At 31.9% G+C, this 17,481-nt stretch overlaps 1 protein-coding gene across 4 annotated transcripts; it reads left to right on the top strand.

The window, feature by feature from the left end:
- Positions 1–2,782: 2,782 nt before the first annotated feature.
- Positions 2,783–7,607, top strand: LOC114368616 (cysteine-rich receptor-like protein kinase 6). 4 transcript variants are annotated; one of them, XM_028325834.1, is made up of 9 exons: positions 3,479–3,590; positions 3,674–4,384; positions 5,016–5,153; positions 5,292–5,413; positions 5,482–5,692; positions 5,845–6,079; positions 6,178–6,331; positions 6,471–6,808; positions 7,018–7,607. In XM_028325834.1, coding segments are annotated over exons 1-9 (1,917 nt in total). In that variant the 5' UTR covers positions 3,479–3,583; the 3' UTR covers positions 7,019–7,607. The 4 variants fall into 4 exon arrangements, with proteins under 4 accessions (XP_028181634.1, XP_028181633.1, XP_028181632.1 ...); XM_028325832.1 differs by having other exon boundaries at positions 2,784–4,384; positions 6,010–6,079; XM_028325831.1 differs by having other exon boundaries at positions 2,784–4,384.
- Positions 7,608–17,481: the final 9,874 nt, after the last annotated feature.

Genomic DNA, 17,481 nt, shown 5'->3' with positions numbered 1-17,481 from the left:
ATTTAAAAGTGTTCTTTTTAATTCTATAGTTTACATTTTAATTCTCTTTTAGTTCCTGTAATTTGAAAACTATAGGGGTTAAAAAAGTAAGAATCATGAAACTATAAGGACTAAAAAAGTAAGAATCATGAAACTATAGGAACTAAAAAGATCACTTTCAAAACTACAAGGATTAAAAGAGAATTAAAATGTAAATTATAGGGACTAAAAAACCACTTTCAAACTATCGGGACTAAAAAAGTAAAAATCATGAAACTATAGGGACCAAAGGAGTAATTTAATCAATTTTAAATGTCCCGGGTTGAAGTGCACAAACGCTTAGAGAAGATGTCATTGGTAGGAAAATCTGATTGCGTTCATCTTCTAAGATACGATAACCTGTTTGTTTTAACCGTATGCAGCGAAAAGATCTCCGAACCTTTTGAACACCAATACTCTTGCTATTAGAAAAATATTTTTTTATAAGAAAATAAAAAAAAATTAGAAAAAAATGCAAATTGTTTTTTCTACATGTGTTTCTGCCTAAAAGAGAATATAGATATATAGACATAAAATTTCTTATGCAACAACACAAGAAAATCAGAGTAAAACTACCACACTAACTAAACTTTAGAAACCAATGTGGACAAAAAAACATAACAAACACATAACAAACCAAATTAACTCACTAAAAACAAAATCCTAAAAGATAAAAATTATAGTTTTACTTAACAAATTCTAAAACAAATATTTTATTTTATAAAAATAAATTTAATATAAGTAATATATTTTTATAAATTTTAAATTATAAAACAAATATTTTGTAACATTCCCCCATATAATTTAAAATTTTAAAAACATTTAAAAAAACACAATTTGTATAGACACATAAAAGAAAAAGCATGCAATATTGTATTTAAGTAAAAGAAACCTTCTAGATTTGAGTCTTATACCTAGTGTTTATGAGCTTCTACCCGAGAAAAATATAGAAACTTAATTGTCTTGAATGACACTTTTTTTAACCGGACTTTAGTACACAACCCCTATAATATTGATGTTCATTTAGGTTCTAATTAGTGGTTGCGCGTTACAAGACCTTGCGTACGTATCTTGTTTCATAAGTGTCACTTTTAAAGAGTGGTTTGTGATCCCACCCTTACAATAATTGTCATCCGATTCAGTTAGAGGTATTTTTTTATACCAAAAAATACGCACATGTAAATACCTCAACTCTATTGGACTCAAAAATAATCTTGTACCCTTATTGGACTAACAAATAAGTACTTATTAAACTTTTCCTAATATAAAAAATATGATAGACTCCATCTAAAACAAGAAAATTGATTGAAGATAGCTCTAGGTTCACTTGACTTTCTCCCAACACATGTGTCATACTCCAAAATATATTTTAAATAATAGTAGAATTTTCTAAAGAGATAGGTAAAATATCTACTGTTTGAGTTATGTTCATTTTATTGCTTTGTGTGTTGTATTTTCACATGTTTATTTTTTTTAGCAAGGAGCTACATATATAAAGGTAACCAGTCACTAATGTGTAACAACAAAATACTTACAGCAATAACATTAAGAAACATAAATAAAAACCGAACAACAAACTTTCTAACGTTAAATGCTTGTAATATTCACAAAGGAAATTGACCAAGTAAAAGATAGTTTCTTAACATATAGGAATGGAAGTAGTGAGACGCCTTTAGTTTTTGCACGAAAATTAACACTAAAGCATTTTATCTTTAAAAGCATAATTGGTAAAGAAAATATATTTTAATTTTAAATTTTAAATTAAAGAAAATACTTTCCAACAATGTTCCACTAATTTAAAATTTAAAGAAATAAAATAATGTAATAAAAATATATTTAATGGAGCATAATACATTATGTTTTCATCCATAAATTTTTCAAGCTTACTAGAAAAGGACTCAATCATATCCATAATAGACATTTTGATAAAATAGAATATCACTACAGAAAAGACTATGTAAGAAAAATGTAGATTTCTCTCTCTAAGATTGTTAGAAAAAATAAAATAAAATAAAAAGAACAAATGAAAAGAAAATACAAAACCTAAAACTAAATAAAAAAATTACAGTTGCAAAGTAACTTCATAATATGACAGAACATGAGTAAATAAGAGTGCAGGATAACATACAATAAACATAAAGGAAAATAATTTTTAAGGGAAATTTTTTAAATGATCTAGGTTGAAATGCGCAAATGTTATCCTTAGAGAAAACGCTTACATTGCACATGGATTAACAATGTAATATAATATAAAATAATTACAAAGGAAAATTACTTTTTAAGGGATAAATTTTAAAGAGTCTGGGTTGAAGCGCACAAACATTATCCTTAGAAAAAAACGTCTCCATTGCACTGGTCGAAAAAATTGATTGTGTCACTTCCCCAAGATACGATAACATGTTAGTTTCGATCATGTGCACTAAAAGAATCACCGAATCTTCTCAACACCAATACTATTCTCTCAAAAAATAATTTTTTATAAGAAAGGAAGAGAATTTTTTTTTTTAAAAAAATAAAACTAATTTTCTACTTGTATTTATGATTAAAGGAGGATATACAACACAAAACAAACACGCAGCAAATCAAATTGATCAACTTAAAGATAGGAATTTAAATTATAAAACAAATATTTTGCAACAAAAAAATTACATCCATCGCGTTTATATACCAGTTTAATCTTTATAGTCAAATATTGTTTCTTGACTTTTCTACATCTAAGTCAACCATTGATGAATTAATATTTAATGTATTGCAAACCACAAACTGCAGCACAATGATATCCATTCATCCATATCCAATTATCCATCCATGGTAGAGCTCTCAAAAAGTAACACAATCATGCCTTCCAGTAAGACTCTCCTCCTCATAACTAATCTCACCCTTCTCAGTTTTGCAACAACTGAGGCACAAAACGACCCTTTCTATCTATACAAAGATTGTTCCAGCGACAAAACCAGCCCCAACACCTCCTTCCAATTTAACCTCAAGAACCTCCTTTCTTCCCTATCATCCAACGCCACCGGCAACACCCCATTTTACAACGCCACAATCAATGGCGAAAACCCCTCTGACTCTATCTATGGACTTTTCATGTGTAGGGCTGACGTGTCCTCTCACCTCTGCCAACTATGCGTCCGGAATGCAACCCAACAACTATCATCAGAATGCTCCTTATCCAAACAAGCAGTCATATGGTACGAGGAGTGCATGGTTTGGTATTCCACGTCTTTTATTTTCTCCAGTGTGGCCACAACACCTAGTAGTCCCATGAAGAACAGTGGTAAAGTCCCAAAGCCAGAAAGATTCATGCGTTTAGTGTTCAGGACAATAAACCAAACTGCAGATGAAGCATCATTCCAATCAAGTATTGGTAACAATAAGTTCGCAACAAAGGAAGCAACAAACGTGTCAGGAATATCTCAGACTCAAACCCTTTATTGTTTAGCTCAGTGCATACCGAATCTTTCACCACATGATTGTAGAACATGCCTTGATGATGCAATAAGGAAAATTCAAGAGTGTTGTGAAGGAAGGATAGGAGGGAGAGTTCTGTTTCCTAGCTGCAATGTTAGGTATGAAATGTACCCTTTCTACAATGTTCGTTCAGCAACTCCTGTACCAAAGCTTATTCCTGAAACAAAAACTTCCCATGCAGATTCAAATTTATCAGAATTTCCTATTTATCTTTCTCATAATTGCACAAACAAAACCTTCAATGCCAACAACAGTGCTTTCCAAACACACCTCACCACACTCTTATTTAACCTAGCTTCTAATGCCACAACCGGGAACAAGTTTTATACGGCTGATGTGGCTAACACAGTGTTTGGTCTCTTCTTGTGCCGAGACCAAGAGGATCTTCCTTCAGGGCTTTGTGGTGAGTGTGTCAAAAACGCAACGCATGAAATATCATCAAAGTGTGGCTCGTTCCATGAGGCTATAATTTGGTACAGCCAGTGCATGCTTCGCTATTCCTATAGAAATTTTTTCAATGAAATGGAAACAGGTCCTGTGTTTTCTGAGTTGAACACCACCAACAAGGATGATGAACAAAATTTCTTTACGATGAAGTTAGCGAAGGCGTTAGATCAAGCGGCGATCCAGGCAGGGGACAGTGATGAGAAATACGGAAAAAGGACGACAAAATTGAATGATTTGCAAACCCTTTATGCTCTTGCTCAGTGCACACAAAATTTGTCTATTGAAGATTGCAAGGGTTGTCTGGGAATTGTGATTGGAACATCAATTCCATGGTCTCGTTTGGGAAGCATAGGGGGAAGAGTTTTGTATCCTAGCTGCAATATCAGGTTTGAATTGTTCCAATTCTACAAAGACAATGACAAATCTGGGACGTCATCATCACCAGGTACTTTCCAATTCAAGTAATAGTATATTTTTGGAGTGCCAACTCACCCTTTTTAATACACATTCTACTATATATTGTCAAAATTTAATAAAAATTAAAATTTAGGAGAAAGATTAGTACATTAAATAAGGAGTAAGTTAGCAAAATTTATAACTTTTAATAAATTTCAATGAATAACGCAAATGTTTTTAAGAAAGCCCGTTAAAGAATATATGTTTGAAAGAGGATATTCCTAACATTAAGATATACTAATAGATGTTCTTTGGTATTAATCATTTCTACTGGCTACTACTCTCCATTTGATGCACATTAACTTGTTTTCTCTCTTCTCTTTATGGGTCTTTGATAATCACCTTACACTCATCTATATCTATTTCTTTAAATTTTTTTGTTACATTACTATCCCATTTATCACTTTGATATTTTTCTTCTATATATCCTCACTTTGTTGTCTCTTAAATTCATTCCTGTGTTTGATCTTTACTATCGTTACAAAACAAAATTACCAATGTTTATGACTAATTAATATGGAGAACGTTAGTAATTTGTGCTGTTGTTATCAACGTATCATGACCTGTCGTGATGTTTTTCACTGATAGTATTTCCAATATGTGTTGATTGTTTTGAGCAGAAAGAAGAAAAGGCAAGTCGCCAATAATTATCTTGATTGTTGTGTTGGCAAGTATTTCTGTGACGTTATTCTTTGCAGCTTACTATTTTCTACATAAAAATGCAAGAAAGAGGCGTGCAGCTATTCTCGAAGATAATTGTACGTATTGTAAAACAATTTGTATTTGAATCCATACCTTGTTAGCTTTAAGCAATAATTAAGTTTAAAATTTATTTTTAATCTTTCAATTAATTTTTATTTTAAGGAATTTTAACCTTTCCATCATGTTTCATCTAGTTGGTCTTGAAATGGCTACTTTAGAGTCGTTGCAATTTGATTTGGCTACCATTATAGCAGCAACTAATAGATTTTCAGACCAGAATAAAATAGGCAAAGGTGGATTTGGAGAAGTTTACAAGGTAAATACATTTTGATATTTTTTATTATTTTCTTTATTTTCACATATATAATAGCTTATATATTTCAGGGTATTCTTCTTGATGGATTACAAATAGCTGTAAAGAGATTATCAAAAAGTTCAAAGCAAGGATCAAATGAGTTCAAGAATGAAGTTTTATTAATAGCCAAACTTCAACATAGAAATCTTGTGACTCTAATTGGTTTTTGCCTTGAGGAACAAGAAAAAATACTTATTTATGAATATGTGCCAAACAAGAGCCTTGATTACTTTCTATTTGGTTAGAAATTCTCTTGACCTTAAGCTCCTTACAGTCAATGTTTAGATCCATGCATTGTGAATGATGTTTTTCTATGATCATTTATAATTGATTTAATACACTGATTGTAAAGCATGCATGCTTCATTCTTAATATCTCAAACAATTTTGCAGATTCTCAACCACAAAAGTTAAGTTGGTCCCAACGCTATAATATTATAGGAGGAATTATTCAAGGAATTCTTTATTTACATGAACATTCTAGACTAAAAGTTATACATCGTGATCTCAAACCCAGTAATATTCTATTAGATGAATGTATGATTCCAAAAATTTCAGATTTTGGTCTCGCCAGAATTGTTGAAATAAATCAAGACCAAGGGAGTACAAGTGTAATTGTTGGAACATAGTAAGATTGAAATGCCCATCATTATTCTTTCCTTTCTCGTTCTTTTAAATGGTTTATTTTAGATAATATGACTTTTTTTCTAATTTATTTTATGTTAGTGGTTATATGTCTCCAGAATATGCAATGTTCGGACAATTTTCTGAGAAGTCAGATGTTTTCAGTTTTGGTGTCATGGTTTTAGAGATTATAAGTGGAAAAAAGAATTTCAGTTCTTATGAATCACACCGTATTACTAATGGCCTCTTAAGCTATGTGAGTACAATTAATCTTCTATTCAATCATTTTTCCCGATGTTTGTATGCCATATATCTATTTTAAATATATTTATATATAGACTCAAACACTAAGGATTGCAATGCATCAGATATTTATTTGACATTGATATATATAGGTTTGGAAACAATGGAGTGATCACACACCTTTGAACATATTGGACCCAGATATTACTGAAAATTATTCTGAAATTGAGGTCATCAAGTGCATTCAGATTGGTTTATTATGCGTTCAACAAGACCCTGATGCTAGACCTACAATGGTGACAGTTGCTTCATATCTGACTAGTCACCCTATTGAATTGCCAACACCACAAGAGCCTGCATTTTTCTTGCATGGTAGAATGGATGAAAATGCAGTTGCGAATGAATCAAGTTCCAACCAATCGATCAACACTTCTACACCATTAATATTCTCTAACAATCAAATGTCTATAAGCCAATTTCTTCCTCGATAGTAAGTTGATATTTTCTCCTTTAATTTGATTAATCGAACATGGTAAGTATAGGAAAAAAATGACGTTAAGTAGAAATGAATTGAGTGAATCGTTAAGTATTAATTAATTATGTTAGGCTTACTGAAGGAATAAAGACAAAAATAGAAAGATGGATAAATGTTTTCTACCTGCTGTGTTGTAGGCTAAATGCTGCATTGTTGAATTGCAGATTTCTTAACATTCGTAGAGAGAAAGGATTCTTTGCGTCTGTTTCGACTAAAGGAGTTACAGCTGAATGGATAGTTCAGGCTTTTTAATTGGTTTAATCAGGTTGTATGGAAGACTGTATATGTGTAGCATACTGTAAATGCTTACCTAGGATGCTGCTTTCTCGAAGAAACAGGTGCTGCAGGCTGAATGCATTCTCAGGTCACAATCCTGGTCTTTTAGTTCCTGCTTATTTTGGTAGCCAGCTGCTAATATTGGTTTCAATTTTGAGGACTTGGAAGGGTCACGTGTGAAAGAGTTTGTTGCCAATATATAATAATTAAGGGACATATTGAGCATACTATACTAAAAAAATAGTTGGTGTTTGTTTAATTGAAGAGCCTAGTGGAAGGGGGTTTTCCATTTTGAGGCCGGGGGCTTTCTTTCTTGTGTCTGCTGCTTTGTTTGTGTTCTTTCATATATTTATTTTTGGTGGTCCTAACTGTGGCCTTGTGCTGTAGATTATATCAGGAAAACTGAAGTATATCTCGCGTTGTCTAGAGGTAGTTATTGAATAATGTATATAAATGAAAGATAATTCTCATATTAAAAGTTAGATTTTAGGATTAAGTTCAACTTAAAATTAAGTTTCAAATTGACTAGAAAATAGTACTTGAATAATGTATTTTAATAAAAAAATAAATTGTATCGTATGAGTTAACTTCTAAAGATTATGATGGAATAGTTACACCCAAACTAAATTCTAAGAGGTGAGTCCATTTAATTAACAAAATGTTTTCTGTCTATAAAAACCCATCTTATTAGAATATAAATTAATTTGTGTAAAAAGAATTAAAACTAGCTATTGATTAGAGTAATTTTATTAAAATATTTTTAGGTTTTTGGGTCAACTTCATCATAATCATTCTTTGTTTTAATAATTTTGGCTTAGCCTAAATATTTTGTTAAATTATCTGGGCTAATTAACCTATTACTTTGACATCTCTAATTCTTTTATGCAAAAAATAAAATAAAATAAAAATAAAAGTAGCGTATGTCAACTAAGGCTTAAAATTGGTCCTGACTAGTTATTCCATATATAGTCATATGATTAAGATAATGATTATATATAGATCTTAATATTACTATAAATATAAAAATTAGAATTAACAGAATCAAATGTAATTTCATTCTCAAATTCTTTACTCAATTCTAGACCTTTCTATCTTTCTTTATGTAACTAAATTGCTCTCTTCAGAAAGGTTTTAAAACTCTTGATCTATTACTTTTAGTAGCCTTACATGTCCAGAACATTTCCCTTTCCAATTTTAAATATAAATTTTAATTAATTCATGTATATTTTTTTTTGAAATTTTGATATTTTTAATATACAAGTTTTCAAAATTTTGTTTTCATTAATTAGGAATAATTTTTTTACTCATCTAATTTATATTTTCATATTATATTAAAATTTAAAAATATATGTGTATTAAAAATAGTTTTAGTACGACTTGGTTCCGTCTGTAACATGGCTTAGCCTTACCAACCCATATGCTAGAAACCATGGGCGGAAATTACACTAGCTAGTGGCATCACCCAACAAAGGAAGCAGCAAAAAAAAAAAAAAGAAGAAGAAACAGAATGAAAACTTCATTACAAGGACCAAATTAAAATGAGTCATGATATTTGTTACCTCAAAAAATTATTAGGTGATCTATAATCATTATTTAATTTATGATCCCGATTAATTTTTATATGATGTATAATCAAGTATTATAGATTCTTTTCTTGTAAATTAAAAAAACTTAAATGCATGCCATATAAAAATTGATCAGAATCATACACAAATGCTTGACAACTTTTTTTTTATAACAAATGTTTGTTAGATTTTTTAAAAAACATCAGCGGGAAAGATTCGAATTCGTGATCTCTCTCCCTTTTTCTCTTTATCCTTTCTCAATCACTAACTCAACCTTATATATCCTACTAATACTCCATAACTACCTAATAATGTTTTGCGCTACCTGGATAGCTCCCCTTAAAACTTTTTTCCCCTATATAGTCAAGTCTTTGAATTTTTGAAAATTGGTAAAATGAATCCCTTACTTTAATTCTATTAATATTTTTGTGATGTAGCTAATGGCTACCAAATAGTAGCCATGTGGCATTTATGTGTTGGTCACATGACATCTACATGTCACGACATGTGACATTATAACCAATTTCACAATTTTTTTAAAAAAATTTGAGAATCAAAATCCCAATTTTTAAAATGACCAAACATTTAGAAATAAAAAAATTCATATGTTACCCTATATTTTATTATTATTATTATTATATTTAAATTATTTACCTATTATTAATAAGTTAAATATTTATTAATTATAAAAAGTAAGACTATGAGAGTAAAGAAAACAACAACCAAAGAAAAAAAATGAACTTAAATATGTTTTAATATATATTTGATTTTTATTTTGAATTTCTGAGAAATATATTTATTATTCCAAGTCTCAAATACATTAAAAGTTTTGTTTTAAATTTTTGTCGTCAATTAAGTCATAATGTGACACATTTCAATGATGTTTTTAATATAGATCAATTATAAGGATAATGTCATATTATTATTTAATTGACCGTAGAAATCTAAAATAAAATTTTTATTGTATCGAAGACTCAAAATAAATTTTTTTTTCAGTAATTTAAAAAATTTGAATAAGTTCATGGAGGAAAAATACACAATAAAGAGTAGATAACAAAAAGGAGGAAACTCAAGAAAAGATATTGGCACCAGAAATCTTTGATGACATACATTTACTTTTTTGGTGGGATCCTTTGATGACATATTGTGTTTTTGAACCATTTTTTTTTACCTGGGGGAAGCTTTCCCCACTAACATTTCAAAGTCTTTTATATAATACTCCCGTGTATCTATTTACATTACAATGCATGCCCCCATATCTATATGTTGAAGATGAAGCTTTTTAAAGTATATATAATAGCGTTATATATTACAATGCACCCGTTTACCCCTTCCACTTTCTAAGGCCTGTTGCATGTTACCGTTAATTACAGCCAAATTGTATTGCAAGGGCTCTAAAGTGTCACTTTCATGACCAACTAAATCAAATATATATTATTAAATTGTAAAATTAATTAAGTTGTCCAAGATCTTGAAACATATAGAAAGGCAGAGATTTAACATGCTTTTCTTTAACAATACGTACAGTTTTCTAAAATACTTAACTTCATTGCCAATCTTCAATTTTATACATTATCGTAAAATTTTAATATTTCTAAAATCTAGATTAAAGTTTTATAATTTAGGAACTAAAATACTACCTATATTCTTACATATAAGAAATAAATATTATTCAATTCACTAATATCAACAAAAATAATTAAATTGGATAATTTTAATTTATAATATGATAAATTTTAATTTTATTTCAAAAGTATTCTTAAATAATAATTATTTTTAAAAGATAATCCAATAAACGAATTCATTCTTACAAAAAATAAATGCTTATCATTAATGGACCTCACAATTAATTAAGGATAATTTTTTTAACAAATAATGCACTTAAAAGCTTAAAAGCAGTTCTATGCATATTTTTATAATTAGGATATTTTTTTTTTATTTTATTTCTTATATATAACACATGTCACTGGAAATAATTTATGGTAACTCAAACATTATAAAGGCACTAGGAAAAACAGATATTACCAGAGTACGCTTCACCTTTAAGGTCTTATAGATAGAGATTACCCGGCATGGACGATTAAGCTTCGTCAACACTCCTTCGTCAACACTCCTGTAAAATTGGAACAATTCAAACCTGAGATTGCAACTCAAATTTAGAACTCTTTCCCGGCAAATTGCCCAAAAAAGGTCTCTTTTATAAACTTATTCCCGAAATAGGATCCTTTTGGAAGTAATTCTGGCATGGTACTCTTTTTAATGTAGCATTCATAAACCATATAAACCGTCATTGACAATGGCGAGTTCACTGCGGACTGGACGCGTAGCACGTAAACAGCCAGCATGGCTGGCGACTTCCCTTAACGTGGATCTCGCCACTCCTACTGGCGAGTCAGCAAGTGGTTTCATAAACCGCTGATTTGACTGACGACTTTGCAGTTGCAGGCACGTGCAGGATGAGCAGGTTGCAGGCTACGGGAGTGTAGGTGCAGGGAGCAGCCTTTGACTTCTTGGGCTTAGGATATTAAGGAGGACTCGCTGGTAGCTTTGGTGATTTGGGCCAAGTAAAAGGACTCGCTGCTGGCTTTTGTGGTTTAGGCACTTTAAATACTTATTCGTATTCCCAATTAATTCAGTGATTTGAACATTTGCAGTTTTAGTGTTCTTGGAAAGTTGCAGTTTCAGTGTAAGTGTTCTTGAGAACTTACCGAAATCTTCAAAAAGTGACTTCTTGTTTAAATTTGTTTCAAGGTTCCATTGAACGTTCGAAATTCCCAATGAACCAACTCTGGCAGCAAATTTTTTTTAATTAATTTATTTATAAATTAGTTTTATATTTCATATGCCTGTTCCTTTGTGTTAAATACGTATCCCGTGTTCCCAATTACTTGTGATTTGAAAATTTGTAGTTTTAGTGTTCATTGTTCCTGAGAACTTATCGAAATCTTCAAAAATTGTTTTCTTGTTTAAATTTGTTTGAAGGTTCCATTGAAGGTTCAAATTTTCCAATGAACCAAATGTGGCATCAAATCTCTTTTTAATTAATTTTTTTATAAATTAATTTTATATTTCATATGCCTTTTCTTTTGTGTTAAAAATTTGTGTATGGGTTGAAGTAAAAGTATACTGTGTGTAAAATAAAAAAATTTCTGCCATCATCTTTATTTCAAGAAAATATTTTGAGTCCGGAAAAAATATTTTGACTTTTAACTAAATATTGTACTTTTTAATTAGGTTAGTGTTGATGCTTTGTTAGCGTGTTAAAAATTGATAAATATTGTACTTTTAGATGTGTTTAGAATAAAAAAATTTTTGTAACATCATATTTATTTGAAGTAAGTATTTTGGGTGTGAATTTTTTTTTTAATATGAAGTTGTAGTAATTTTTTAATTAGATTAAGTTCATGTTCATGGTTTGTTGGTGTGTGTTAAAAATTTATAAGCATTCAACTTGAAGGGTGTTTAAAATAAATTTATACTTTTAAGTTTTTGGCTGGCATCATATTTATTTTAATGTATTTGTAGTAATTTTTTAATTACCTATTTTATTTTGAAGTTATGATTGTTAAGATTAATTATTTATAATACTAACTTTGTTTATGGTTTATTTTGCCTTTAAAATTATTACCTTAAAATTGTTCATGTTTTTTAAGTGTCTACCATTATATTTATTTGAAGTTAATAATTATTTTTAGAATAAAGTTTTAATGTGAAGTTCCAGTAAAGGGACTTTTTGTGATTACATTTTATTATTTTGAATTTATTATGATTAATTATTTAAAATATTATTTTTGTAGATACATCATGAATTTGGTTATAACAGTGTTGTATTTCAATGGAAGGGTACATGAAGAGAATAATGGTGTAATATTTGAAGGTAGTAAAAAAGCGATTCAGATTAAACGTGAAATTAGTTTCAATGCTTTGAAGAAAAAAATTGGAGATAAGGTAAAGTTAGAAAATAATGAAATTGTTTCTGCTATCAGTTGTAAATTTTTAGTGTCTGGAAATATGTTGCGTTGCAAATTTGTGATGACGAAGATGTTGAAACCATGCTTGAAAGTTTTCAACAACAAGATCAAATGTCAATTCTGGAATTGTACATAGAAAAGGATGTGACCGGTGGTTCTATGTTTCATTCGGCAAATTCTCTTACATAATGTGGAAATAATTTATCTAATAATGAGGCGCAATCGCCAAGAAATGTGAGCAATTTACATGGTGATGAAGATGATGATGATGATGATGATCTTGTGTCTAACTCATATGTGGAAGAGTCTTTAGACGAAGATGATAGTATTGACGGTATATCTGATATAGACGATGAAGTCACCGACATGATTCAACCAGTAAGAATTGTTCACCCAACACAAGGTATAATTTTCTCTAAAAAAATACATGAATACATTTATCATTTGATGAAAATTGTATTTAATACTAAATAGGTATGATTTGAATTTTTTTGGACTATTAGGTGTACAAGGAATTCAAAATCCATTTTGGAATGATGCTTTGCATTATAATAATATCAACTGTAGTCATCCTGATGAAGAGGACATTTGTGGTTTGGAGATGCCATCGAGTTTTAATGTTGGCCAAGAATTATATGGTGACATGGATTTTGATAGTAAAGATGCAGTCAAGAATGCAGTCTAACAATATGTTATGAAGGTGCATCAAAGTTTCAAAGTGGTTGAAAGCAAATCGAATAAGTATGTCGTTTGTTGCTTGAATAAAAGCGCAGAGTGTCCTTGCCTTTTCTATATGAGGGCAATTTTATCTAAAAAAATTGATTCATGGAAAGTCACATAATGGGGTGGACCATACACATGTCTCAATATGACCATGACACAAGATCACGAGAAGCTTGATTCAGATTTAATTGCCACTTGTGTAGTAGGTACGCATTTTATGTTCATATTATGCTATTCTTTAGTGTTAATTGTCATCTAAATTTTGTTATTCTATTGACAGGCATGATCAGATAAGATCCATCAATAAAAGTTTATTTGATTCAAGAGAGGATTAACAGTGAATTTGCGTACAAGGTGTCGTACAAAAAAGCTTGGTTGGCGAAACAAAAAGCCATCGCAATAGAATATGGCAATTGGGAAGAGTCATATGCGAAACTGTCGTCGTGGTTAACACACATGCAAAATCATTCTCCTAGATCATATTTTCAAATACTACATGACAATTTTATTATTGGGAATAAGGTTAGTCGCGAATACCGTCAGTTTCATAGAGTGTTTTGGACTTTTGGTCAATGTAAAGAGGCTTTCAAGTATTGTAAGCCAATCATACAAGTTGACGACACACATTTGTACGGAAAATACCATGGAACCCTCTTAATGGCCACATCACAAGATGGAAATGGTGGTGTCCTTCCTTTAGCATTCGCCGTGGTCGAAGGTGAGACGTTGACAGCGTGGTCATGGTTTTTGGCACACTTGCGTGAACACATCACAGATAAAAATGGTATTTGTCTCATATTTGATCATCACGCGAGTATAAAGTCTGTTGTGGCTAACGAAGCACTTGGTTGGCAACCTCCCCACGGTTATCATGTTTACTGCGTCCGACACATAGCAAGCAATTTCAATCGCAAATTCAATAATGCCAAACAAAAAGAAATGCTGAAGAAATTGGGTAAGATTTAATTTTTAATGGTCACGTTAATTTAAGTTTCATATATACTTAAAATTGTTGTTCCTTACAAATTTTATGCAGGTTACACTCCGTGCAAGCACATTTTTGATCAAAATTTAGAAAAATTTCGTCAACTAAGTCCAGCCATAGCAACATGGATTGATCGCATTTTAAAGGAAAAATGGACGATGACTTATGATAGAGAAGGACGTCGATATGGCCACATGACAACCAACCTCTCCGAATGTATCAATAAGGTTTTGTAGGATTGTCACAACATACCCATAACGACGTTGGTCAAATCAACATACAGTAGGTATCGAAAGTACTTTATTGATCGTGGCCGACAAGTCCAAAGACAGTTAAATGAAGGACAAGTATATTGTTCTAAGCTTGTTAAAGAACTTTAAAAAAATCAAGAACAAGCTTGTTCACACATTGTTCGCGTGTATGATATCCACTCCACAAGGTTTGAAGTAGAGGAGACCTTCAACCCTATAACGCAACGTGGCAGACAAAAGTGGGCAGTTAACTTGAATGGTCATCATTGTCAATGCGGAAGGTATTTTGCGCTTCACTATCCATGTTCACACATTATTGTAGCTTGTGGTTACGTGAGCATGAACTACTACCAATATATAAATGTTGTTTACACAAATGAGCACATCTTAAAAGCCTACTCCGCACAATGGTGGCCTCTTGAGAATGAAGCGGCTATTCCTCCTTCTGATGACGCATGGACACTTATCCCTGACCCAACTACAATTCACGCGAAAGGTCGGCCAAAATCAACAAGGATAAAGAATGAGATGGATTGGCTAGAACCATCTAAGCACCGACAAAAATGTAGTAGATGTGGAGTAGAAGGGCACAACATGCGTCGATGTCCAATACAATCTGACCATGGGAGTTGTTCATTTAATTGATTTATGTATGCTACCCGAGTGACTTGTATTGGTTTAATTTGTCTTGAATGTATTTACTTTGTGGTCTTCAATGAAATCGTTAGTTAGAAACATTGCATATTTTGGTTTGTGTAGCTTAGTTATTTCTTTAACGTTACTTATTTTGGAATGTAGCAGTCTCTTAATGGCTTATGTAGTTTAACCCCAGGCCCTACGCAGAAAACACTAAACACTAAACCCTAACCCCTAAACACCAACCATAACCCTAAACCCTAACCCCTAAATCCTAACCACTAAACCCTAAACCTTAACCCCAAACCCTAACCCTAAACCCTAATCCCCAACCCTAAACCCTAACCTATAAACCCTAAAACGCTAACCCTTGAGCAAATAGGTCAGTGGAAAAAGTCCAGACTGATGCATGTAATGAAATAAAATTACATTTACAAGTTGAAATTGGTGTTCATCGTTAGTTAGTACCATTACTTATTTTCGTTTGTCTACTTTAGTTTTTTTTAAACTTTATTTATTATTCTAGTTTGATGCGCGACATAAACTGTATCCATTAGTAAGGCTTAATAAATGAGATACGATAAATTAAGTGTCCAATTCAAATTACAAACATACAACAACAAATTTAAACAAAGACATCAAAATCATTCATTATGGTGTCCGCGATGCCGTGAGGATGTGCCACATGGTCGATCCCATCTTTGGGCTTGACGATCAGGATTTCTTCTACCGCGTTGTCTCCCTGCTTCTACTTGCTCAGCCTCAGCAGAAAACTCGTGACGCAAATCAACACCTAATAAGTCACCTATATCAAGTATTGCTCTAGGTACATTCCATTGTGGAGCTAATGGGGCGTTAGGTGTTGCTATTGGGGCATCATGTTCTTGTGAAATGGGTCATAGTTGGCCATGAAAAATGAGGATGTGTTTCCGCAACACCACCAAACGAATGTTCCCTTGCAGACATATCAATGTCATGACTTTCGAAAGGATACTGATACATCTGTGAAGGATACTGAGAAAATGTTGGTGGCGTGTAATAAATTCCATGGCCATGCTACTCCATTTGTTGGGAAAATTCTTTCGCTTCAACAACCTCCTTTCGTCTGTCAAAACCCTGAGTTTCAACACTTGTCTGAAGCATGTGAAACTCTCGTGGTGGAAATCGACACTCTGATGCTGGACCATGTGCCACAGGCTCAGTGATCCTCTCTTGCTCTTCGGATAAAATCGTTATCTTATCCACATAAGGCACGAGATCATCAACTGTCCATGTGTTCCTCCCTTGTGGTGACACCATATACTGTAATGTCTCCGCAACTTCAGCCTGTAATTATTAGGGTCAGGAAATTAAAGCCGATGCTTTAAAAAATAAATTGAAGTTAAATATTAAAAAAGAAATAAATACCAATGTAGCTGTATTTGCATTCTTTGGGTCGACAAACATCTTTGTTTTTCGCCTATACCAGACCATGTAGTCGGAGTTGAAACTCAATAGGCCCTTCTATCGAGGATAAACGTCGACCCTAAGCTCAGCTTGATTGTTCCATTGATTGATCATTGGGGCCAACAGTTGGAACCAATTTTCATCTTGTTTGCCTTTCAGTGTTAGCCCATGGATATTCAGTGGTTGCGAAGGACACTCAGGAATAGGTTGTTGCATGCCAAATTGTCACAATACTCTATCGGGTTGGTACCACTCAACAACATGGAAACAAATGAGTGGCACCACTGGGCACCACGTGACACTACCAACCAAAGAAATTGGAGGCATCACTGACATAACAGTTGTTGTGTAAGGCTCCCACAGAAACTGCATACAATAACACAATTGTTAATTTTCACTTAAGCATGACATTTTATTTATTATTTAACGAATACATTACGATCTTCTTATCTCATGTCGTTTCATGATATCCAATTTGCGACGAAAAACTAGTAGATCATCATTGCCAATATGCTGATTTCCACGTCGCAGCCACCTACAAAAAAATATGAAATCATCAGTGGTGACGCGTTACATTATTAATTATTTTCAAATGAAATCTTATTTTTTAAACCACTAACCTGTGTCCGAGTGGTTTATTTTCTATTACGGGAGGAGTCCTCTTTGGAGCCAAAGTTGTGCATCGTTCCCATGCCCACATTTGGATTAAGATGCACATACCTCCGATCGATTTTATTTTGTAATCGGTGGTGCTGCACATCTCTCTATATAGAAA

The sequence above is a fragment of the Glycine soja genome, chromosome 9 (genome assembly GCF_004193775.1).
Source record: "Glycine soja cultivar W05 chromosome 9, ASM419377v2, whole genome shotgun sequence".
NCBI classification, from domain to species: Eukaryota; Viridiplantae; Streptophyta; class Magnoliopsida; order Fabales; family Fabaceae; genus Glycine; species Glycine soja.
The sequence above is the reverse complement of the archived record's forward strand: the minus strand, read 5'-3'. Positions and strand labels throughout refer to the sequence as shown.